The 25,555-nt window shown below is 50.5% G+C and overlaps 1 protein-coding gene across 2 annotated transcripts in view; it reads left to right on the top strand.

Moving 5' to 3' along the window:
- DRC11 (dynein regulatory complex subunit 11) overlaps positions 1–25,555 on the top strand; it is a 149,739-nt gene that overhangs the window by 122,103 nt on the left and 2,081 nt on the right. Inside the window, exons 16-18 of one of the 2 annotated variants that reach the window (XM_010948153.3) lie at positions 5,980–6,066; positions 16,235–16,412; positions 23,456–23,694. In XM_010948153.3, the coding sequence (XP_010946455.2) occupies positions 5,980–6,066; positions 16,235–16,412; positions 23,456–23,694 (504 nt within the window). Of the gene's footprint in view, positions 1–5,979; positions 6,067–7,013; positions 7,246–16,234; positions 16,413–23,455; positions 23,695–25,555 lie in introns of those variants that run through there. The other variant, XM_045511559.2, reaches the window with a different exon arrangement.

The raw sequence follows: 25,555 nt of genomic DNA, 5'->3' as shown, positions 1-25,555 counted from the left end.
CCCTGTAACTTAGGAAAAGTTCAATTATGAATTAATTACATTTAATTGCCCTTAACCTCAAACTCTCTGCGGGCAATTTAAGTGAAGCCTTTCCGTTGCTAAGCGAAAATTGAGAGCAAAGAACACCATTTTTCATTAACAAATTAGCAAAGAGTTTTTTACTGTTGATACTCGTTGAAGGGAATGAGGAAAAACAGATCCACGTATTGATGGCCGGAGAACAGAGGGCCTCCAGGAGGGCAAGTGCACGGCACCTCCAAACCAGCAGCACCCTGGCCCCAAAGTGCCCACCGAAGCACTGTCTGATTTAGCAAGAAGGCAGAGAGGCATCCGAACGTTCAAAAGCCAGGGGTTAGATCAGTAAATGGACCCCACGTTTAAATGATGTTGGAGAAATAAATCGCATACTGAGCGAGCAGGAATTTAAAGCAGCGTGTGAGGCGGCATCTCGTGTTGGCGAGCACAGGTGTCGGGAAAGGTCTGGGAAGACAGAAAACATCTGACGATTCATTCTCAGGGGAGGCCAATGGGTGTTGTCTCTGTCTGTCCAGATACGTATTCTAAAATGCCTACTAACCAGGACAGACTTTGCAACAAGAAAGCACCAAATTTCTGGGGAACGTATTTTCAAAGCTCAGCCTTTGCCCGACGCGTCCACGGACATCCATTGGCTCGCGGTCAAACTGCCTGTGGCCACAGCCATCCCCCCACCAAGGCCCAGGCTGGGAGGGCGAGCCCTTTTCGCCTCAAGGTCATCCTCTCCTGACTTCCCTCCCCACCCAGTGCCGTCTCCAGACTCTGCCCTGCCCATGCTCCCTGTCTCTGCCGTACGCACTCCTCAGCCTCCTGGCACCTGTTTTCTGCCCCTGCACCCCACCCCGCCACCACCCTCCGGGTTACCAGACCCTCCGGCCAGCACTGGCCCTCTGCTTTCCCTGCTCCAGGACACTCCCTCTTCTGTGTCCTTTTGTTCCTCTGGTGCTGCTCTTCCTTGTCAGCCCCACCTCCTTCATTAATGCCTTCACCCAGTGGTCCCCGCTCCACAGCCCTGGCCTGGCCTCATCCATGCTCCCCCTTTACTTGGGAGCCCTCCACCCATTCTCATGGCTCCTCTACCCTCATTTGCTGCAGCCGCAGGGCCCTTCCAGTGCCCCCCCACCCCCGCTCCCCAGACCCATCAGTCCGTCTGCCTGGACTCCCAGCTGCCCTCGGGCTCCCGTGGCCTAAAATGGCCTCATCATTTCATCCCTAGTCCAGTCCCCTGTCTGGACTCCTGGGCCGTCAGCCTTCTGTCCTCCTGGCCCCCCAGCCTTGGAGACCCCCATTTCCTCATCCTTCACCCAACCATCACCAGGTCTGGCGGCTCCTAGGTACCCCCACACCCATTTCCTGCATGCCCTGCCTCTCCTCTGCTCAAGGTCCCACCTCATCTTCCCCCAGAATCTCCTCACCCGTCTCTCTGCCCCCAGCTTCACTTCTCTGCACACCTTGTGCACACACCACCCCCCAACCTAGTTCCCAGGCTCCAGGGACCAGCCACCCATCCCACCAAAGGGATTTTTCTGTAACACAACCAGAATCAAAGGTGGTGATTCAAGTTCCTTACAGACTCTCGACAGCTTCCAGGATAAAAGCAAACTGTAGCCTCGCCAAGGCTTTTGTGACATCTTCCAGAATGACCCCAAGCAGCCCCAAGCAGACGCACCTCACTCTGCACCCTGGCTCCCGTCCTGAGCATGGCAGAGGCGTCCCCTCCCCAGGCTCTGGGACCTTCTGGAGAACACTGGGAGGTCTGTGTGCTTGAACCCTCGCCTGCTGTCTCACTCCAAGGCACCCTCCTCACCACTCCGCCCTCTTTCTGTCGCTGGTGGTCCTCGTGGACGTTCGTTTCCCTTGGGCCACCGTCCCAGCCTCACACTTGCCCTCCATGTCCAGCGGTGGGCTTCTTGAGGTCAGGGACCCCAGCACTGAGCACACTGTTCGGCACATCAAAGCCCCTCTTTAAATGATTTTCTTTTTCTATTATTTGAAGTCTAGTCCGTTTACAATGTTGTGTTAATTTCTGGTGTAACTAAATGATTTTTGAGTGAAAGATGAGAGAATGGCCTTCATTCTACACGCTGGGCCCAAACCAACAAAACCAGGCTTTCTTCCCCACGACAGCCTTTCAACTGTTTGAACGCAGCTAACCTCCCCCTCAAGTCTTCTTTTCCTCAAGGAAAAGAGCCTCAGTTCCTTCCGTTCTTCCTGGTGGGACAGGCGTTCCTGGTGGGAGAGCCCAAGTGTCTGGGCCTCTGTTCTCTGCCCAGAACTGAGCAGGGCCACCAGGTGTTCCCTGGCCAGCTTGCCACCAAGGAAGGTCACGGAAATAGAGGTTCACACCCTGGAGAACAAGACTGGATGTCTTTAGAGCCCTTCCTGTTAGAGTGAAAAGTGATGGAGGAGGACACGGGCCAGGGGTCAGGAGATGCTTTGGAACAGGCATCATGTCTCCACGGTAACACGGCAGCCTGCTGCCTGGTGACAGCGGGGGCCTGGGGGTGTCGGGCCACCCAGGGCTGCCTCCGGGCTCCACGCGTCTCCGTGCTGGTGGGCCGCGTTACTGACTTCCCTCTCTGCCTCAGCGAGCTCACGTGTGAAACGGGAGCGGGGGTGGGCCGTGCGGGGCTCCGCGGGGGCGCGGGACGGGGGAGAGGGGAGCGGGCGCCGGGTCTCCAGGCCGTTTACAGACGACTGTTCCTTGTATTGTTACCGTCCAGGAACTGGCTGGGGAAGTGATTTCTGTTTATCTGATAATAATCGCGTCCTCCGCGCGCCCTTGTGAGTCCCAGAGCAGGCGAGCGTCCTGCGGGGGGAATTCCTTCACAGGTGCGTGCGAGAAACCCGGGAAGTGTGCAGTTCCCCCGCTCGCTCTGAAGGGGCGTTCAAGTTCAGGGAACGGTCCTCAGCTTGCACGTTCAATGGAATAGGGTGTCCAGGTTTTCAAAACAGCTTTAAATAAGGTGCTGGAAATGAGACTGCGGTTTAAGAATTACCCTAAGCCAATAAGACACCTGTGCTTCAAGCCCAGCTCTAGCTTAACTTTGTCAAAAGCTGAAAGAAAAAAATGACACAAATGAATTTGTTTACAAAACACAAACAGACTCACAGACATAGAAATCAAACTTACGGTTACCAGGGGGTGAAGGGGGTAGGAAGGGATAAACTGGGAGTTCCAGATTTGCAGATACACAGTAATGTATATAAAATAGATAAACAAGTTCATACTGTACAGCACAGGAAACTATATATTCATTATCTTGTAGTAACGTATAAAGAAGAAAATATGAAAAAGAGTATATGTATGTACATGTATGACTGAAACACGATGCTGACACTGACACAACATCGTAAACTGACGAGTTCAATCAATCAATCAACAAACTAAAGGGAAGGGGAAAGCAGAAAGAGCAAAGGAACGCTGGAATACTTGGGACTCTCATCTGCAATTCCCAGTAAGAACAGCTGCACTGAGAGAACAGAGGCCAAAGCAAAGCCGTGGAAAATCCGCATCTTGCCACAGGACACAGGAGAGGCCAGTGTGCGGCACTGGTGAGCCCGAGAGCCAGCCTGAGACGGGAGACAATTGTTTATGGGAAAATTGTTTTTCCATTGGTTTGAGTTCTAAAACTAAGATTTTTTAAGAGTGATGGAAAAGAGTAAGATTTTGCCTGTATTTATTATACAGTGTCTTTTTCCTGGAAAGCTTAAAACCTTCCATGTACAGTATCTCTCTTTTTTTTTTTTTTTTTTTTTTTTAGGGACTGGAACTAGGGAAGCTTTTGACTTAAAACTCAGAATAGCTTTTAGCGGAACAATGGTTCCTTGGAGCCCGCCCCTGGGGTACTTGAGTCGGTCCCTGGGACTTAAGCGGGCGGGCCAGCTGGAAAGAAGTTGGGGGGTAAAGTCAGGAGCCAAGAGAATGGATGCATTGATGGGGTTGAGAGGCATTAGGAGGGGGATGGGTGGACTTGGGGATGGCTAGACATGGGAGGTGAGGCAGGGGATGATGCCCAAGTGTCTGGCTTGAGTAAGTGAAGGGACCTGAGGACGTGGCTCTGCTTCCAGCCATCAGCCTGGCCTGCTGCACATCCTGCTTCTGGGACTTTCTAGCTGTGTGACCTCGGACAGGACACTTCACGTCTTTGAGCCTCAGTTTCCCCATCTGTAAACGGGTGATAACCATGGTACTTGCTTCATCAGGCTGTAGTGTGAGGGAATGAGTTATCACAGACGGTGTCCTCCAAGCAGAGGAGGTACTGGGTCCATGCTGGCCATGACCTTTCATGTGACACCCCGTGCCACGCGCATGGCCCAGGCCTGGCCTGCTCGCCCCGCTGCACTGCCTCAGGTCCTGGGATTGAAACTTGCAGTTCAGAGTTCCTCCATGCTGTGGCTTGGGGTCTGAAAAATAACGTCAACTTAAGAGTGGTTGGTGGGTACTGTTTCCTCTGTGAATGTCCTGGCGTGTGTGGGGTGGGGCTGGAACTGCCAGCCCAGGTGTCGGACTAGCACGGGGACCTCGCTCACTCCACTTGTGTCTTTGAACGTGCATATTCTGCTTCCCTTGGTGTATGTGTGCTGGGGAGACGGACTCAGCCAGTGTTCCCCGTGATTTTTCCATCATTTATGAAATGTCTGTCTCGGTTTAAAGTCACACCTGCTACCTTAATGATGTTTAATGACGTAAAAATTAAGAGTACATAGCTCTGTGTAAGCAGTGGCTGGAGACAGCTTTTAACTGTAGCAATTTTGTACAAAGCACAAATTCTTGCAAAAATGCCCGAACTCCACGATCACGGTGTTGCAGAAAAATGTGTTACAGCTCGATGTTACAGCTCAGTTGTGACAGCAATCTAAATCCGGGCAAGAGACCAAGCAGCACTCACGGAGTCAGAGAACTCAAGCTTATTACACCAACGGTCCCAAAGAAATTAACGCTTCAAATTCTAGACCCCGTCTGTTGGTTTACACAGGCCTTTTATAGGCTGCCAGTTTTACACTTTGCAACATCATATGCAAATAGAGTACAACAGAAGTTTACCAACCAGGAACAACCTTTGTAGAAATAGGCCAATCAGGAGTGAGCTCCATGCAAATAAAGTACTACAAATGGGCCAATCAGAAGTTAGGGAAGTGGGCCAATCAGAAGTTAGGGAAGTGGACCAATCAGAAGTGAGAGTAATAACCAATCAGCAGTGAGAGTAATAACCAATCAGCAGTGAGAGTAGTAACCAATCAGGAGTGAAGGAAAGTGAGCTCAGGGAACCAATAGAATTCTAGGTGTAAGTTAGCCGCTTTAGAGGCAAAAAGTGAGATAGAGGCTCTGGGCCAGGGAACCGGACGCTACTGGGAGGAAAGCAACGGCCCTGCCTAGGGGTCCTGCCCGTCTTTTTATGGGGCTTCCCGCCTCAATGGGGACACTTTGAAGGGATTGGTAGGTATTGTGGCAATTATTCACGGGCCCACGGTAAGTCCCAGCGCCGGCGTGAAGCCCCATTCACCGCGAAGCGGCTCAGGGCCGCCTTCCAGACAAAACCACGGCCACAAAGGCATAGCCACATGGGGAAGAACAGACCATGGGGCCCCGGCGCTGAACCGACCTTCCTCGTAACAAGCTAACTTGAATCAACGTGGGAGCCGGGCTTAGGCTGTAATTAAAACTCATGGCCCAGTGCCCTGCATTTGTGGCAGAAAACTATTGGTTTATTTCAAGCCAGTCAGAGTGGAGGCTCAGGGTTCTGGAGCAGAACGTGCAGACCTCTCCTCCGTTACCCCCATCCTGCTGTGAAGCGGGGTACAGCCGGAGGTGCAGTGCAGCCCCGCGGCGCCCTGCCGTCCCCGAGCCATCCCAGGCACCGCCAAGTCCTGCTGTCCCCGGGGGTCACGTGTGTACCTGAGAGGGAAATGCATTTTACAACCAACCGTTTCTCCTCGCAGGTGGCCCGCCAGCTCCAGCCCTCTGTGGTGTGGATCGGAGACGCAGAGAAAACCTTCTACAAAAAAGTCCCCAACTCGGAAAGGGAGGTGAGTGCTTCCTGGTCAACTGTTTCTTTTCTTTTTTTTTTTAATTGAAGTATAGTCAGTTACAATGCGTCGATTTCTGGTGTACAGCGCAACATCCCAGTCATTCATATACGTGCACATATTCATTTTCATATTTTTTATTAAAAGTTATTACAAGATATCGAATATAGTTCCCTGGGCTATACAGAAGAAATGTGTTTTTAAATCTATTTTTTATATATAGTGGCCAACATTTCTTTTCCCTCCTCGGTACCAGGGACTGCCTCAACTTTTCAGGAAGGTCTTGCTTTTTCAGGGGAGGAAGGAAACGGAGGGGCGTCCATCCCTCTGCCTTAAGCACTTGTCTGTGTTTCAGAGGATCCAGGGTCTGGTTTTACAAGGCATAATTTAGAAGAAATTGAAAAAAAATATGAAAGAAGAGGGAGAGAACGTGTGGAACCCAAACATACGATTCGGAGCTGAGAAACAATCTAGGGAACTCTGCTCAGTCACAGCGAATGGCACACACACGAGTTATTATTAGGATTTCCTATTGTTCACAATAATAAATAGCAAAAGGCCTGAAGTTTATGAACAAAGGCCGTCAGTAGTGCTGCTAAGGGCACCACATTTGGGCCCCCAGGCGGCCCTCGGTCAATTGCTTCCTTCCTCCTTTTCTTTCCTTTCAATGGCTCCCCTCCCCGGCACTTCCCCCCACAAATCACCAGCAAATTTCCCACAAGTTAAAAAAAAAAATTTGCACATACACATGATTGTTATTCCACATCAATTTGCACCAAAGCAAATAATGGTTAACCGTGAATTTCAGATTAAATTCATAAAGATTTTAATCACTTTTGATCCTTATGTATTATACATCATTTTTAGCAGGTAGGGGTGATTTGGATAAAGAATGAAAGCTCAATCTTTTCTTCTCCAAATGAGCCTTGATTGCCTTGTCATTTTAGAAACTCTTAAGAGGACTCATTTATTATTTAAGCTGGGAACCTGGGAGGAAGCTCCCTCTGCTGGCGAAGTTGCTACATTAAAGGAAAAGGCCACCTGCGTGCAGACTTGAAGGCCGGAGTTACCGCGAACCAGATCATAAATCTAAAGAGAGATGCAAGATGTTCCATCCACAGTGTCGCACACCCCATGTCATCGGAAGCTTTGTCCCATTCGTGGGCAGGGGCTACTCACTCTCCCACTGGACATCAGTCTGGGGAGTGGGAATTAAGGAGATGTGGGTTCCGGGTCTGCTCTGCCTTTCTTAGTTGGCTGTGTGTCCCTGGGAGAGTAAATTAACCTCTCTGGGCCTCTGCTTCCTTAACTATCTAAATGAAGGGTTCCAGCGAGATCAGCCTCTGAGTTCTTGAAGCCCCTCTCAGATTCTCTCCCATGACCCCCTCAAGCTGTCAGTTTGCCACCAGCAGTTTGTCTGTTCGTCTGTACACAGGAGTCCGTGGAGAGGAAGCGGATTGGTGGCGGCCGTTTCTGAGAGGGCCGGAGGAGCTCTCGGGGCACGGCTGGTGGGGCTTTGAGGGAGATCTGACAGCAGAGAATGAACCGGTTCAGTAGATGCTCCCAGCATGGGAGTCTGTGTGAAGGGCCAGGGAGCCGGCGAAGGAGAGAGGAGACAGGACCGGGTCCCCAGAACCCCCCCGGGGACCTGCCCTCCTCTTGCTGAGCCGAGGTGTCCTCTCAGCACAATCTCTGACCCCCGCAGATACGGTCTCCGACTAGTCTTACTCCTGTAGAAAATGAGGGGCTCCGGTGGCACCGTCTTTGCTATAGACAAACTAGACGTTTATTCTGCCTGCCTCTGCCTTAGAAGAATGGTCTGTCACCAGTCAGGGGAACTGACTGCACCAAAGACCGTGAATCATGCTCTTAGGAAAACCTCAGGATGCCTGATGGGTACAAGCAGATGGGTCCTTGGGTCCCCAAATGTCCACAAGGCTGGCTGGGGGGCCTGAGCCAGCCCAGGCGGAGACAGAGCCCTCCCACAGTGCCGGGTCTAGGCTCAGGGCCCACGTGGAGGAACGTGCGGTAGAGGGGACCCCCGGGGGTGGCCTCCAAGTCCACGTCTGGGCCTGCCCCGCAGAGGGCAGGACTGCAGGTTGCCGCTGCCTTCCTGACTCTGGCCAGGGCTGGGCCAGCTCTTCTCCCCTGACTTCTGTCCTTAACCAAATGTCTCGGCCACCAGGGCCCGGGGCGGCCCTGAGCATTGGACTTCCACCTTCTGAAGGTGACCACCCAACGCCAAGGTATCAGCTGCCTCCGCAGACGAGAGGGACCAGGAGGCATCACTACCGACTCCTTGTTGATCACTTGGCCACCAGGGGGCCTGCCGTCCTTTCTACCACCCGCCCCGGCCTCTGTCCTCAAGCCTCCTCTGGGTGCCAGAGGCACTGAGACACAGAGGACAGTGTTCACCAGGAGGCAAGCCAGGGCTGCCGAGCCCACCAAGCACAGCCGCGACACGGAGCGCCCCCTCCCGGCGCTGCCCGGTGGATTTGAGGGACTCCAGGACCGCACTTTGATAGGAGATCTCACCCACGGTGACTGACTCCGCCCTCGATGCTTGCACCTTTGGGTTGAGGCCTTTTAGGTGGTAAAATGGGAGGGCTCGCCCAGCCATAAGGAGCGAGGCAATGGAGGAGGCCGGGCGGCAGCAATGGCTCCTGAGTACAGAGCTGCCTGGTGCGGGGATGCCTGTGATGGCGGGGACAGGCAGAGAAGGCCCTGGGGGCGCACGGCATGTGTCAGAAAGCTCCCAGCGTCCCTGGGAGGGAGGTAGCCTTCCCCCAATTTGCCGGAGAGGACAAAGCTTGAGAGGGTGCACAGCTGGGCAGGGGTCGCGCCGGGACTCAGGCCCAGGTCCCTTCTCCCCGTCTGGGTGCTGCTCCGCGGTCGGCACTGGCCTCCTGCTCTGCCCGCCACGCTCCTGTCACACCCGCGTCTGCCCCCCTCCCCTCCTCGCCCCGGGCTGCTCCAGACCACATCTTGAAGACCGCCTGTGGGCCCCTCTGCTCTGAGAGCCAAAGGAGCTGGGCCCAGAAGCCCTAAGCCCTGACTGCCCCTTCCCCAACCCTTCCCTCAACGCCGAGCCCCAGGGCCTGGGCAGGTCCCTGTCCCTCTCCTCCTAGGGGGAGAGCCATCCTCGGCGTGGTCCGCGGGGAGCAGTTGGTCAGTTGTCTGCGTACCAGGCGGAGGTAGGAGAGGATGAGGCAGGACGGCTGCCGCTGCCTTTTCTGCTCCGTTACCCCCCCGTTACCCCATCCAGCAGGGGCCTTCCCGGCATCACAATAGGGCCTTCACGAGGGAATAGCTGCTTTGTTGGGGCTTTGCTGCTGCCGTGGTTTTGTGGAGCTGACTGTAGAAAAGCAGACTGAAACTGCTGCACAGATGTTAGACGCTCGTTTGAAATTGCCCACAATAATACAGTGGTGTGGGGCTGGTGGGTCCCGCGGTCGGGGCAGCGGCGGTGCAGGTTGCCAGGTGATGGGGGGATGCTGGCTGGCGTGATGGATGAACACGCGGGTCTCGTGCACGATGGATGCGGCTCTGAACCGGAACTGGGGGTGCCCAAGCGCCCGGGAGTGCTGACTGAACCGACTCACCTTTCATTTCCATCCCTTCCTAATGGGACTGTTCCTCACCATCAGCAGAGATGTCATTCTGGACACGGCCCAGGATCAACATTTGTTACCCGAGCAGGCTAATTAAGTTCACCCATCCCTGCCATGTTCGGGAGACACAGATAGCAATGTAATCTCCTGCCTCAGAACAGGTGGGACTGTGCCACTGTCACCATGGCAACCCCGCTGCTGGGGATGGGCTCAGACCGTGCAAGCGTGTCTCTGCCCCCAGAGTGACCGTCTCCAGCCTCTTCAGGGTCCTGGGGTCAGTCTGCCTTCCACCAGTCTCTGGGCAGCTCCCCATGCACCCCACACATGTCCAGTTGCCCCCACCACCTTGCGCTGTTCTCCATCAGACAGAAGATCAGTCTGTTCCTACCATGTCCACTCAGTCTCCCACCCGCCACTGTCCCCTTGGGGCTCTCCACACACTGTTCTCACAAAGTTCTTTGAAATCCACCTTGCCAATGAACACCATTTTGTAACTGTCTCCTCCTTTAGCCTCCGTGGCCTTGCCTTCTCCTGGTCTCCTCAGACCCTGCCAACACTTTCCTCTGTGTCTGCCCCCTGCACTTCCAGCCACCCCTTAAATATGCTGGTGCTCACTGAGGTTCCGTCTCAAGCCCATGGACCTTTTCTCTCTCTTTACCCTCCCTGAGCATCAACTCGTAGCTTAAAAAATCATCCCTAAGCCAGCAAGAGCCCGCCCCACCCGCCACCAGAAGCTCTCCCCGGGGCTCACATGCAGCCCACCGGAATCGCCCAGAGTCACCCGTGGGACACCTCCCCCCTCCGTTGCTGCCAACTCAGGCAGGGCCTGCCCAAACTCTCCTCCGCCTTCACTACCTACCACTTTAACTGCTCCTCCTGCATTTTCAAAGGTTACTTTTTTAACATGACCACTTTTCGTAAGAGACCTTTGGATCCACCCTGGTGGAATGAACTCCAAAAGTCTTCACGCTCTCCGCGCCTCGTCCAAACACAGCGGATTTCCCTGACACAGGTGTAGGTGCTCCATGAGGCCCTCCTTGCAGAACCTCGGCAGAGGGCTCTCCTCAGCGGCGGGGGTCCTGGAAGCCGGCTCCTCAGAAATGATCAGTTGGAGTCGATCACTGAGTGCAGTGGAAGCTGGGGGGAGCCTTTGACACCATCGTTCTGAGCTCTGTGGGCAGTGTTGCTGGTTTCCTCCAAATCACAAAGCCTCCAGGTTTTCTGACTTTCCTCCTTACAAACCTTCCTCTCCGTCAGAGCAGACCCAGCACTGATTTCCTACAAGCGCTTGGGTTTCAGAATAATTACTTGTCATCAAGCACTTTGTCAGGCAGACACAGAGAAGTTGAGTAAACAGCTCAGGGTCACACAGCTGTTCAGAGCAGAGCTGAGACTGGGATCGTGTCGATGGGAAGTCTTTGCATTTAACCGTTTGCTCCATCATTCGCCTGTTACTGTGGGGTTCCTCCGTTGAACTTTTCCATTTTGTGCACAGCCTGGCCCCAGGGAAGGCTGGTGTCAGACCCCCCCCCCCTCCCCACGCCAGACAGCCCAGAGGCCTGGGTCTGAGCAAGGGCAGGTTTCTGCAGAGACCTGGGAGGAGACTGGGGAGCAGCCCCTTTAAGCTCATCTTTGTCCCCAAGCCCCACCGGGCACCTCCCAGGTGGGGTCCTGCGGGGCTGCTGCTCCTCCTGAAGTGGGGAGCAGGCTGTGGATGCAGGGAGTGCGGGAGGAAATCATGGAAGCTGCCCGGTGGCCTGGCCTCAGGCCCAGTCCGCAGGACTGATTTTGCTGGAGAAACCCGTCTCTTTCTCTGCTGCGAGTTACGTGACAAAAAGTCCCTTCTAAACGGACTTCAGCAACACAGAAAAAGGATTATACACCAAGACCAAGCGGGATTCTTCCCAGGTTTCACATCCAAAAATCAACTAATATAATACAGTGTGTCATTAAACTAAAGGACAAAAGCCACACCATCATGTCAATAGATGCAGAGAAAGCATTTAACAAAATCCAGCACCGCTTCGTGATTAAAAAAAAAGGAAACTTGCTCAGCCTGATAAAGGGCAACTAGAAAACCCCGCAGCAAGCGTCATACCTACTGGTGAAACACTGGGCGCCTCCCCTAGCGGTCGCCTCTTCTATCCAAGGTATGTTGGAGGGCCTCACCAGGACAGTTAGGGAAGAAATATAAATTAAAAAATCCATATTGGAAATGAAGAACTAAAACTACCTCTGTCTGCAGATGGCGTGATCTCGTGTACAGAAAATCCTGAGGAATTCACTAAAACAGCACTAGAACTGATCGACAGTTTCAGCAAGTTTGCAGGGTGGGATATAAGATCCATACACAAAGAGCACTTTGCTTCTATACACGTGCAATGAAAGCAATTCAAATTAAAATTAAGAAAACAATTGTCATTCTAAGTGAAGTAAGCCAGAAAGAAAGAAAAATACCATATGAGATCGCTCATATGTGGAATCTAAAAAAAAAAAAAAAGAACATAAATACAAAACAGAAACAGACTCACAGACATAGAATACAAACTTGTGGTTGCCAAGGGGGTGGGGGGTGGGAAGGGACAGACTAGGAGTTCAAAATGTAGAATAGATAAACAAGATTATACTGTGTAGCAAAGGGAAATATACACAAGACCTTGTGGTAGCTCACAGCGAAAAAAAAATGTGACAATGAATATACGTATGTTCATGTATAACTGAAAAATTGTGCTCTACACTGGAATTTGACACAACATTGTAAAATGACTATAACTCAATTTAAAAATGTTAAAAAAAAAAAAAAACAATTCGGGGGTGAGAGGTCTAGCTCACTGGTAGAGTGCGTGCTTAGCGTGCATGAGGTCCTGGGTTCAAACCCCAGTGCCTTAACTAAAAAAAAAAAAAAAAAAAGATTACTACTGGTTCTAAAAAAAATTTTTTAAGGAAAACAATTGCATTTATAATAATATCAAAAAATAAAATATTTAGGAATAAATTTAACGAAAGAAGTACAAGACTTCTACTCTGAAGACTACAAAAACATTGTTGAAAGAAGTTAAAGATCTGGATAAATGGAAAGATGCATCATGTTCATAGATTGAAAAACTTAATATTGTTAAGATGGCAAGAAGTCCCAAATTGATTTACAGATTCAATACAATCTCCAACAAAATTGCAGCTGGCTTATTTGCAGAAACTGACAAGATGATCCTAAAATCTGTATGGAAATTCAAGGTGCCCAGAATGGCCAGGACAGTCTTGAAAAGAACAGACTTGGAAGGCTCATACTTCCTGATTTCTAAGCTTACCACAAAGCTGCAGCAATCAGGACAGCACGGCACTGGTCTGAGGAGAGACAGACAGATCAATGGAATAGAACTGAGTACAGAAATAAACCCTCACATTTATGATCAATTGATTTTTTTGACAAAAGTGTCAAGACATTTCAATGGAGAAATAACAGTCTTTTCAACAAATGGTGCTAGGACCTGCAAAAGAATGAGGTTGGACCCCTACCTCACACAGTTAACCAATAATGCATCGCAGACCTGAAAGTAAGAGCTAAAACTGTAAAACCCTTAGAAGAAAATAGAGGCATAACTCTGGGTGACCTTGAATTAAGCAATGGTGTCTGGCATACATCAAAAGCACAAGCAACAAAAGAAAAGTTAAATTGAACCTCATCAGAACTAAAAATGGTTTTGCTGTGAAAGACATCATCAAGAACGTGAAAAGACAATTCAGAACGGGAGGAAGTATTTGCAAATCATCTATCTGACAAAGGACTTGCATCTATAACGTGTAGAAGCTCTTACAGCTCAATAATAAAAAGACAAATAACTCAATTTAAAAATGGGCAAAGGATCTGAATAGACATTTTTCCAAAGAAGATATACCAGTAGCCAAGAAGCACATGAAAAGACGCTCAACATCATTAGCTGCCAGGGAGATACACTCAAAACCACAGTGAGGTACCACTTCACATCCACCAAGATGGCTAAATAAAAGGGAAAAAAAGAAGAACAGACCGTAACAAGTGTTGACAAGGATGTGGAGAAACTTCAATCTTCTGCTCTCTGCTAGGATTGTAAAACAGTGCAGACACTTTGGAAAACAGTCTGGTATTTCTTTAAAAGGTTAAACATAGAGTTACCACGTGACCTAGCAATTCCATGCCTGTGTGCATGCCCAAGAGAAATGAAAACATTAGTCCATACAAAATCCTGCACACCAATGTTCAAAGCGACAGTATTCACAATAGCCAAAGAGTAGAAGCAACCCCAGTGTCCACCAACTGATGAACAGAGAAATAAAACGCAGCATAACTGTGCAATGCACATCATGCAGCAATTAAGTACTAAAACACGCCACAGCATGGTGAGCCTCGAAACGTCACGCTACCTGAAAGAAGCCAGACACACACACATATTGTATGATTCTGTTTATGAAATACTCAGAACATGCAAATCTGTAGCGACAGAAAGTAGATTAGTGGTTGCCTCGGATCAGAGGCGGGGGTTGGGGGTAACTGGGCAGTGACTGCTAATGGGTACAGTCTTTTGGGGGTGATGAACATGAAATTGATCTGAAATTAATTGTGATGATGTCTGCACAACACTGAATATCCTAAAAACCACCGAATCTTACATTTTAAGTAGGTGAATTGTGTAGTATGTGAATTATATATCAAAAAAGTTGATATACATTATAATGATGTAAATATAATAATATAACATATAGCAAAATATATAACAATAAATATATTTTTAAGTCTCCATTACAGGCCTCAACTGGGTTAGACCCCTGTATGAGAAGGGAATTGAGGGGGACAAGCAAGGGCCCGGGCACATCCCCCACCCCCGAGAGGCAGGGACCCCGGGGGAGGGGGAGGGGGAGGCATCACCGCCTCCGAGTTCACAGCCGGGGTCCTGCACGCTAACTCTGGGTCACTCAGCCTCCCGGTGCCTCAGGCCAGCGTCTCCGGAGGGAGAGTGTCCTGCTCCTGGGGAGGCTGTGGAGATGAGGTGAGGAAGTCCATGTCAGGCATGAGAGCGGGCCCTGGAACAAGGACACACTCAGTACACGCTGTTGAACTTGAAGGTTTACAGCCAGCCCGGGCAGAAGAAGTAGTGAGCAAGGATGACGTGTGTCCCGTCCCAGGAGGTCCAGGCGAGCCCCCAGTCTCCTGCCTCGTTGGAGCCAAAGGTTTCAGCAACTTCCCACGGGGCTTTCCTCCAGTCGGGCCCTCAGCCCAGGGTCCTGCTCTGTCTCTTCCAGTCTTTTCCCTGCGCCTTGTCAATCCAGACACGGAACTGGGCCTTTCTGCTGATCAAAAGGGGGAAGAAAGGAGGGGCTCAGCACTGCAGCCCCAGCGCGGCCACAGCCCCTTCCCTCCCTGGCTGGTCCCTACCCCGCCCTCCGCGCAGCAGGTTGGCCGGCAGGGTTCTGACTCCCAGCTCTGCAGGGGGTGGGCCAAAGGGTCTCCCAGGGAGCAGGTTTTCAGCACAGTGTCCCCATCCCAAAGGCCCTGCAGCCGTGCATGACTCTGTCACCCCACACCCACTGGGGTTCCAGGACCCTGCAGTTCGCTTTTGTTCCCAAGGGTGGAATTTATCACATGCCCACTCCCTTCCCTAGATGTCCCCGGCCCCCTCCTCCAGGCAGGCGTGCAGGGCTGGCTCCTGGCCAGGTGTGCAGGACACACAGGACCAAACAGGCGACCCCATCTCCACGGAGCAGCTCGTGGATGCTCGGGCGGCTCCAGAAAAGCCCCAGGAAAGATGGGCTCCTTAGCTTTCTGGCTCAGTTGTCCCTGAGCCAAATGGGAGCAAAGGAGGCCCAACTGTGCCTGGGCGTCTCTGTGGGGGCTCTGTCACCCCAGCGACTCCCTGTTCTCTCCCTGCGCGAGTCCTGGTTGAGTTAAAGCCCATGTGTTGCCGTGGCGGCGTGGCCAAGTCTGACCCTCCAGGGCAGGAAGTCATCCTGCCCAGGGTACCTGGCGTCCGGCTCCCGCCCCTCATCAGCTGAGATTACACCGAACTAACACAGACTCACACTGCAGCCAGTGCTTCAGAGGGAGAACTTTCACACCCTTCTGTAGCTGGGTGTTTTCAGACAGGAGAGCGAGGACCCCAGTCCTTCATTGTCACCGCAGCCAGCAAAGGAATTCTTGAGTTCACCTTCAAAACAGCTCGGAGGAACACACTAGAAACTGATTCTCAATCCCAGCCAGCTTCCTTCCGCTTGGAAATCCGCCCAGTTTCCCGTTCTTAAGGTTAACGGGGCTCGAATATTCAGTCAGGTGCTTCCTTCCTTCCCCCTTTCCAAATCTGAACACCAGGCTCCAGGAAGGGAAGTGCCTGCGATTTGGACCACCCGGACCAGGAGCCATGTCCCAAGACCCGGCCCAGGACGAGCTCTAAGAAAGTGTGTTTATCAGAGCCCTGGAATCACTTTGACAGGCGTTATGCTGCACATGCATCACAGGGTACATTTTCTTACGTTATTAGTTCTCTTTTCTAGATGCAGGCTCATTTTTCCCCCTCTTTTTCTCCCAGATGGAACCTAAACGCCTGAAAAAACAGCTTCCCAAAATCCTGAAGCTCCTGAAACCAGACGATAGAATTCTGATCGTGGGGACAACACAGCGACCTTTCGACGCTGAACTTCAACCATTTTGCAGAGTTTACCAAAAAATTATTTTGGTTCCCAGACCAGACTACGCTTCCAGATTCGGCAAGTACCCCTCACCCCTTGTCATGTGCAACAGCAAAGGCTGAGCCATCCTGTGCTGGCCTACAGGTGGGCCTTGGTCGCCCAGTGACCATCCCTGTGATGGAGTCATAAGTGTAAACACCAGGTCTAAGAACAAAACGCACATCTCTGCTCTCTTATTAACATAATTCCTTCCACCCAAGACAAAAGGCAACCAGACAGGGGTGACTACTCCGGGCCCCGGTGCTGATTGTCCTTTTGACAGGTAGTTAAGGTCACTCATCTTGCACCCGTGGTGATGGAGTCATTCTCCTACAGCCATATTTCTTGTCACCAGCTCTACAGCTTTTCTTTTTCCCGTTTCAAAATGTTAGTCCAAGAGAATGTTGACCGATTTAAACACTGACCACAGCAAGAGCTTACATTTTTATGTCTTTGTCTTGGATGGATTCAAGGTCCACTTTTGAATTGTATTTTTAAATGGGAACAATACAAAAAACGGACACTGGGAGGCAGTGTAATGAATTAGGAAGAGATGTGAGCTCTGGCAAAACCTGGTTCTGAATAGCTCATGACCTTGCTGAGCTGCTGACCTTCTGAGCCTCCAAGTTCTCATCTGTGAAGTAGGAGACCTGTTTAGTTCATGGGGCTGTTGTGACCTTTCTGTGGGGCGGTTAGCAGGACACCCAGAACTGTCTCAGCTCCCCAAAGAGCAGGGGTGGTGCTAGAGGAGAGAAGCAGGGGAAAGATGGTGGAGGAGGAGGAGAGGGAAGGGAGAAGACGGTGGTGGCGGTGGAGGAGGAGTGCTTAAGTGGCCAGCTGGTAAATGGCACGGGGAACTGGCAGGTGTGCAGGTGGTTGTTTCTGTTATCTGTTGCTGTGCAACAGGCCTCTCCAGTGGCTTAAAACAACAAAGGATGCCTCTCGTGGTTCTCAGGGTCCACTGGGCTCAGATGTGGGTCCCCCTGAAGTGTCTCATGATACTGCAGTCAGACGGCCCCAGTCATCTGAAGACAGGGCTGGATATCCAAGACAGTTCTTCCACAACTAGACTCGTTGCTGGCTGCCAGCTGGGAGCTCAGCTGGCACTGGGGACCAGACCTCCTACACCCGGCCTCTCCCCGTGGCCTTGCACAGCACAGCAGCTGGGTCCCCAGAGGGGGCGTCCTCAGAGCAGACGTTTCAAGAGGTTGAGGCAGAAGCTGGGAGGATTCTTGTGACCCAGACTCAGAAGTCACAGGGTCACTTCCACAACACTCTGCTGGTCAAGGGCAAGTCGCAGGGCCAGCCCAGGTTCAAGGACAGTGGGCCACACAGGGTGCGAGCACTGCAGGTGCAGCCCACTGAGGGTAGACTTCATTGCCCGTAGTGCTGGAGGGCAGTGGTAGATCGTGTTTAGAGACGGTGATGGAGCTGGAAATGGAGGCGGTGGGGGCAGCAGCACAGTGGTGATGGAGTCGATGGTGGTCACGGCGGTGGTTGTGGTAGAGACGGCGGGAGTGAAGACGTGGTAGCTGGTTAGCATTGCTGATAAAATTACTGGGTCAGGTTTGGTTTCTATTAATCCTTCCCTAGTCACAACAGCGCCTTCAAAACCCAGGAGGGGATGTGCAGTCCTTTCTGGTTGATCTTAAGCTCCTGGTCAATGTGATTGGCTAAAAGCACAACCCTTTACCCTCTATACATTATAAACACTTGGCTTATTAGCCACTCCATCTGCAAGGTGCATCCATTTCTGTCTGGGTAAACTGTGATCATGGCTTCATAAACTGATGTTACATGCAAAGGACAGGAAGGCTTTGGTCCCAGTTACTTCTCTATCCACTTAGTGGCTTCTCCATCACTAGGGCCTCCAATGGATCCTTCCAACCAGCCAGCATCAAATGAAAAGAAAGAAAGAAAGAAATAGTGTAAATGCTCTCTCAGGAGACTTTAGGCACCAGACAGAAGGGGCCAGCAGTTCTTCTACCCATATTGCACTGGCCAGAAGGACTCACAAGGCCCCACCAGGGTTCAAGGGAGCAGAGATGTGTCCTTTAGCCAAGGAAAGAGCCAGCACAGGGCCGGGCGATCACCAGTGTTCTCAGTCCCCCGGGAGTCAGTGCAGAGGTTTCCAGGCCCCTGGCTTTATCAGCTTTCCCGCTCTCGTGCCCCTTGGTTAGACAATTCTCTCTCTCCCCCCTCCTCTTTTCTGTATTGTACGTACGGTTTTAAGTTGATCTTCAAGGAATAAGGTAGGGTATTGTTAATTTCAAGGGGGTAGAGCATCACTCTTGACTTTGGATTGAATAGTTCCTGTTGTTTGACAAAACCATACGCCCTTTAAAAATGAAGCTACTGATGTATGACAAGGACAGTTGTGTTCTTTTGATGAAATGCCAGGCGTCTCGAAGGGCTCAGATCACATGACAGATTCCAACCTGAATCCCCTCCCGGCAGCCTCGTGGGGTGGAAGGAGAAACATCCCTCCACCTGTGGGCGGATGATAAACCTGCAGCGGCAACCGTCTTGGGCCCGGGGCTCCGTCCACCAACCCCCGTGCTTCCCTCATACTCCTTTCTCAGTGGGTGATTTGTTCAGGCCGCCATTCTCGCCGGCATCATCAGTGCTGCCCGACGTCTCCCCCAGTGGCCTTGAAGTCATCACAGCCACGGTGGCCGGGACATCTATCTTAAAGAAAGACTGTCCCTGTCTTTGCAGTGATCAGAAATGGTCTCTTCAGCCCATAAAGCATGGGCTGCAAATCCATAACGTGGGCCCTTGCCTGGCCATCTGTCTGCTGGCAGCAGAGCGCCGGAGGTGTGTGGAGACACACCATCCAACCGCTCAGTCTCCTCTAGGCCGTGCGGGGGAGTGGCGGGGCTGAGGAGCGAAGGGTGGATCAGCCGGAGGAGACGCGGTCCTTAAGGTTTACCAAATATAATTCACCCTCTGCCTCCTTTCCCCAAATCAAGCTATTTCCTTCAAAATGTCTCTACATAGAAAATCCACCCCCAGGTTGATTGATGCCGTGTCTAGTCCCCAGAAACCCCTGTGGGCTGCCTCCTCTCCACGTTCCTAATGCTTCCTGCTCTTGCCTCTCTTCCCTGAGGTATGTTCCACTAATAACCAATTCATCACAGGCCCCCAGCCTGGACCCCGTGTCTGCTGGGATGAGTCCAGCCCGTGTCTTTCAGCGTTTCTGGAATTCTGGGCCTCGGAGGCCAGGAGCTCATCCAAATCATATTATTCACCTCTTGCGCCTTGCAAAATCCCAAATGAAAATATATTTAAAGTGCTCTGTCATCTCGAGCACTAGCCAGGACGGACTCCGTGTGGAATGCCAGAAGCGCAGAAGGGGGGCCGGGAATCCAGAGACCAGATTCCGTTCAGTCTAAAGAAGAGGAAGAGAACATAGACCAGTCTGAAGAACTGGGGAGCCTCCTGTGTCCTAGAGAAGAAAGTAGGGTACAGCCCTCCATCCGGAGCGCACCTCGGCCGCCTTCAGCCCTCCTGAATCCCGGCCTCTGGTCCTCTTCACCCCGCCCATCGCTGGCCCCCAAGCCGCTCTTCTCCTCCCCCCACCCCCTGCACCGCTGGGCTAAAGACTCGGCAGCCTGCTGGTGGCTCCCGTGCTGCCTGTGGGGCTCCCTCTCGAGCCCCCTCTTTGCCCCCTGGCAGCTCTTTAAAGGTCAAGAGCCCATGAGCCAACAGCTTTGTAGAACAGTGGAAGCTATTCGTGTAAAAGCCAGTAAGTCCAGCCCATCAAGCACGGGGAGGGAGTCCGGCCTGACCCTCCTTCCCGTCCCTGGGTCTGAGAAGGCTGGATCTCTGGCCCTGGGGCCAGGGGACAAGCCCCGCCCCGGCGGTGACCGCACCCCGGTTAGCACATGGTGAGTGTTGGGAAGTCATCCGCGTTTTACGTATTGGAGGAATCTTGGCCAGGACTTCACATGAACACCAAGTCTCGTACGTGTCAAATGGCAGCAGTGCGTTTACATGAACACACTAGACCAAAGCAGTTGTAGCGTTTGGGGGGGTTTGCATCACTATTAATGAACCTTTACGTGTGGAGACTCCCCAGGTTGAAGGTTGGAAGGCTGTGACTTTCGCGGTGTCACAGGGAGGCAGGGGACAGAGCCCTTGGCCCTCACCTCTTACCCCCGACCCGTGCAGTCCGCGCTGCTGGCGGGAACTCAGCCGGTGGGCACCCAGGAGCGGAGCTGCTCCGGGCTCCCAGCCGGGGGGTCTCCTGGGTCCTCTGCTCTAGGGGTTGTCGCCTGTGACTGCCTCGTGAAGCGTGATCCCGTCTCAGCTTCCAAGGCCACCACCCAGACGCGTTTGCAGGTCTGAGGTTACGGAAGTGGACAGGAGGCGATGCCGTCTGCTGGTGGCGGCGGTGATTTTCACCACGGGTTCGGATTTCTGGTTTCTAACTCTGCAGTAGTTATTTTTAGATAAGGGTAATCCTCACCTCCTACAGTCTATCTTTACACAAACAAGCTTAGAAATATTCTGTAGTTTATTTTGTGTTATATTTTATAATTGAGGTTTTAAGTAGCGATAGGAAACTGTGGCACAAAATGGAATGACTAGTAATAATAAAATTGCAAAAGAACAGTAACAGAGCTAAAGAAACACAGTGCCCACCACAGGCCAGGACGGTTCCTTCCAAGCTCTTTGTATACATTCTTGTACTTACTTCTCACAGCAGCCTGAGACGTAAATCTTCCTGCTCCCACTTTGACAGGTCTGTCTAAGATGGGTTCAGGCTCAAGTAAAGCCACCCAGGAAGTATCAGTGTAGACACGGGACAAGGGGGTAGGTGTTGTTTTAGGCCAGTCTGGGTCCCCGTGGGGCCCTTCCTGGTCTCACCGCAGCTCTCAATTCTTAATGTGGAACCTTCCACGGTTGGTGGACCAGGAGTACAGGCCTCATGGTACAATGTACCCCTTCCCAGCAGTTCAGCCCATCATGGGGCCAAGACTTCCCCTCTCCCCCTGCAGCAAAGACAGTGGAGGCAAATTATTGAAATAACTCGTGGCTCAAAAGCTAGACTCTCTGGTGTGGGTCGTGGTAACACTGGAAGTCATTCTACTCCTTGACAGTAAAGGGGCCTTTTCATTTCGTCGGGTGTTTGGGGTGGACGTCTCCGGATGAAGTGGTCACTTCACGCCCCTGACGGTGCTGAGATCACGCAGTGATGCTCACCTTTTTAAAGCACCGTTCCCAATATTCCTCAAAGGAGGCCAAAATGCTTTGGAGACGTTGGCCCAGATCCTCGCGGTGCTGGGACTGGCTCTGCGAGGGGCGCCCTCACCCTTGCTCGCTGCCTGGATGGAACTAAGCAAGTCGCAGAGGCGCACTTGCTCCCCCGGAGCCTCTCGCTGCTGGATGGACGTGGTGCTCTAAGTGTCGTTTATCGGATGTGTCATGCAGGAGCGCGTTCTGTCCCTGAAGTGGAGTGAACATTAGGAATCACCTTACAGTTCATCTTCACAGCAGCCCTGTGCTCCAAGTGCAACGCCTGGGTTACCCCAGGTCCCGCTGACCCAGACAACGGCGGGCCGCCCGTCGGTAGATCCTGTCAATCTACATGTGTTTGCCGCCGTTGGGGCAGAGAATAAGGCTCTGTCTAATATGATGTGTAATCCAGGGTCACACCCCAACGGGAACTGAGCCCTGCAGTGGCTAATGGAAACTGGGCTCTGCATTCCAAATCCACGTATAAAAATAATGTAACAAATGATCTTTATAACTAAAACAAGTCAAATGCCTACCTCCTGAAACGCTATGTACACCCATGTTAATGGAAAGATTCTGAGCATCTTTGAAGGAACCGCACTAAACCTGTACTGACCCCAGCTTTATTTTCCCTGCCCGTTCACAAGGGACTCGTGCATCTGTAGACCTCAGGTCATCAGCATGAACGTCTTATGCTTGAAAATCACTCAGGGGTGAGTGTTTAGTTAGGTGGCTCCCTGTCCATTTGAATTAACAACCAACTTGGAGCAGATCCCCTGTGCTCTCCTTTCTTGGTGAGACAGGTTTTTATTTTCTTTATTTTTTTCTTTATTTTTTTCTTTTTTGTTTTCACTGAAGGATAGTGATTTACAATGTTTCAAGTCTACAGCAACGTGATTCCGTTTTTTATATATGTTCTTTTTCAGATTCTTTTCCATTATAGGTCATTACAAGATACTGAATATAATTCCCTGTGCTCTACAATAGGTCCTTGTTGTTTATCTAGTTTATATATAATAGTTTGTATCTGCTAATCTCAAATCCTAATTTATCCCTCCTCCACCCCCTTTCCCTTTTGGTAACCGTAAGTTTGTTTTCTATGTCTGTGATCCTGTTTCTCTTTTGGAAATAAGTTTATTTGTATCATATTTTAGATTTTACATGTAAGTGATATCATGTGATATTTGTCTTTCTCTGTCTGACTTCATTTAGCATGATAATCTCCAGGTCCATCCATGCTGCTGAAAATGGCATTATTTTCTTTTTCTTTATGGCTGAGTAGTATTCCATTGTATAAATATTCCACAACTTCTTTATCCAGTCATCTGTGGGTGGACATTTAGGTTGCTTCAATGTCTTGGCTGTTGTGAATAGTTCTGCTATGAACATTGGGGTGCATATGTCATTTCAAATTAGAGTTTTCATCTTTTCTGGATATATACCCAGGAGTGGGACTGCTGTATCATATGGTAACTCTATTTTTAGTTTCTTTAGGAATCTCCATACTGTTTTCAATAGTGGCTGCACCAAATTACATTCCCACCAACAGTGTAGGGGGGTTCCCTTTTCTCCACATCCTCTCCAGAATTTATTACTTGTAGACTTTTTGATGATGGCCCTTCTGACTGGTGTGAGGTGATACCTCATTGTAGTTTTGATTTGCTTTTCTCTAATAATTAGTGATATTGAGCATCTTTTCATGTGCCTGTTGACCATCTGGGTATTTTCTTGGAGAAATGTGTGTTTAGGGGTGAGATGCAACTTTGCTCTGAGAACAGGTTAATGCTGCTCTCTCTGGGGTGACTCCTTCTCTGTCTTTTCCACCACCTTGGCTACAACAGTTTTGTGGAAGCAGATCATTCAGCGCAACAAAGGAGTCATCACTGATGCCCTGAGTGTAAGTTGCCTAGCAAAGATCTCCGACGGCTTCACCCAGGGGCACATCGTCCAGGTGGTGAAGGAGGTGCTCACGGAGCGGAGAATCCGGCAGCAGGCTCGTAAGCCGCTCACCGCCGTGGAGTTCATCACCGCGCTCACCAGCATGAGCCCCGTCTACCAAGAGGAAGAAGAGAGCTTTAAGGTAAACACAGCCCCGTCTGGCCAGGTCTTAGCGGCAGACACTTGTCGTGTTGCCTCCTCCCTCCAGTCTCCTGAGTTTCATGACTTGAATGCTGCTGTCTCCAATGAGGTTTGAAAACTTGGAATTAGGGGGTCATAATATCTTTCTGGCCTTATCAGTAAAGCGTGCATTTTCCAAATTTTAGGGAAATCATGATCCGTGACTTTCTAAATTAACAGCCAAATTGCAGAATTGAGTAACAGCTTCAAAACCATTGGATTCACACACACACACACTCACACACACTCACTCTTCTCCTGGTTCTCACTGGTTTTTACTTCCTAATTCACATAATGGAACAAGTTTTGCATGGAGACAAGCAGCCCCTAAGTAGCGTACGGTGATTTTGCCTCGTATTTGCTGTGACACCCGCATCTTTCAGTGCACTTGCCACAGGAAATCATGAGAGAATTCACCAAAACTGAGTTTTCTAATTTTTGAATACATTCTGGGATGTTCACAGAGATTTTTAGATCTGGAGGAAACTTTGAGAATCAATTCCTCCGAATTCCTCTTTAATCAGAGGAAAAGATGTATTGGAGCATCATGTGCCCTCTCCAGGCAGTCACCGCTGGGGCCCCATCCCTGGTTCCCAGGCCAGCAAGCACCCCTCAAAATCCTTTTAATAAAAATGAATATAACTGCATTCCTTCTGGACCTGAAGGTAGTTTCCTTGGCCAACTGGGAAGAGAAGAGAGGAGAATTGTACCCATGTGATTATGTCCACCACATCCTTGGCCACACAGTCAGTCACCAGAATGAGAGTTGGAATTCTCGCTCAAGCCTCCTATGTCTGAAAGCCCCCTGGAGACTGGGAAAATTCTCTTGACAACGCATCACTCTTCCACCAGCTCTAAAGCTGTGCTTCCCTCTGCTGTGCCCCTGACGCTTCAGTGGAGGTTGAAAGTAGTCACCATACTGACCCCCAGAATCATGATCTGCATAAGGGTTGACAAACTTTTTCCATAAAGGGCCAGAGAGTGAGTATCTTAGGCTGTGAGAGCTACGTGGCGTCTGTCACAACCGTTTATCTGCATCGTAGCACAGAGGTATCCGTATGAAGTATGTAAATGAATGGGTGCGGCTGGGTTCCAATAAAACTTTATTTGCAAAAACAGGTAACAGACCAAACCAGGGTCATCAGCCATAGTTTCCTGAGTTTCTGGCTCCAGTAGAACTCAAAAGAAATATTTCCAACTCCAAGCTGGAGTTTGTGCCAAGCATCTAAATTAATGTGCTTGTTACCTATTTAAACCTTGTTAGTGTTAATTGAAGTATTTATCCTTAGGTGAGGATATAGCTCATTGGAGAGCCCGTGCTTAGCAGGCACAAGGTCCTGGGTTCATTGCCCAGTACCTCCATTAATAAACAAACAAACAAATAAATAAACAAACCTAATTATCTACCCCCCAAAAAAAAACAAAAAAATAAGTTAAAAAATGTGCAAAATCAATGACAGCTCAAAAAATAAATAAATAAAATTTTAGAAATTATTTATCCTCTTCAAGTGATATATTCTTTTCAGAAGCTCCTGGGGTATTTTCCTCCTTTCTAAAGTAATAATTTTCGTCCTTATTTTGAGGAGCGAAGTGTTAAAATCCATCCTTTCTCTTAATAGTTTTTAATTTTCTGAAATGATTTCTAGACGTTTTTCTGTGTGTTACAGGTGCTTGAGGTCCAGGAACTGTAACCCATCACACTAAGCAAAAGAAGGAAATGCCACCACTTTATAACCTGAGATGAGAACGCATATGCTTCTCACAGGTGTTTTTGGCACACGTGATCATTTCATTCAATTTTTTTCATCATTTTACCAGCATCA

Source organism: Camelus bactrianus, chromosome 5, assembly GCF_048773025.1.
Source record: "Camelus bactrianus isolate YW-2024 breed Bactrian camel chromosome 5, ASM4877302v1, whole genome shotgun sequence".
In the NCBI taxonomy this organism is placed as follows: Eukaryota; Metazoa; Chordata; class Mammalia; order Artiodactyla; family Camelidae; genus Camelus; species Camelus bactrianus.
The sequence above is the reverse complement of the archived record's forward strand: the minus strand, read 5'-3'. Positions and strand labels throughout refer to the sequence as shown.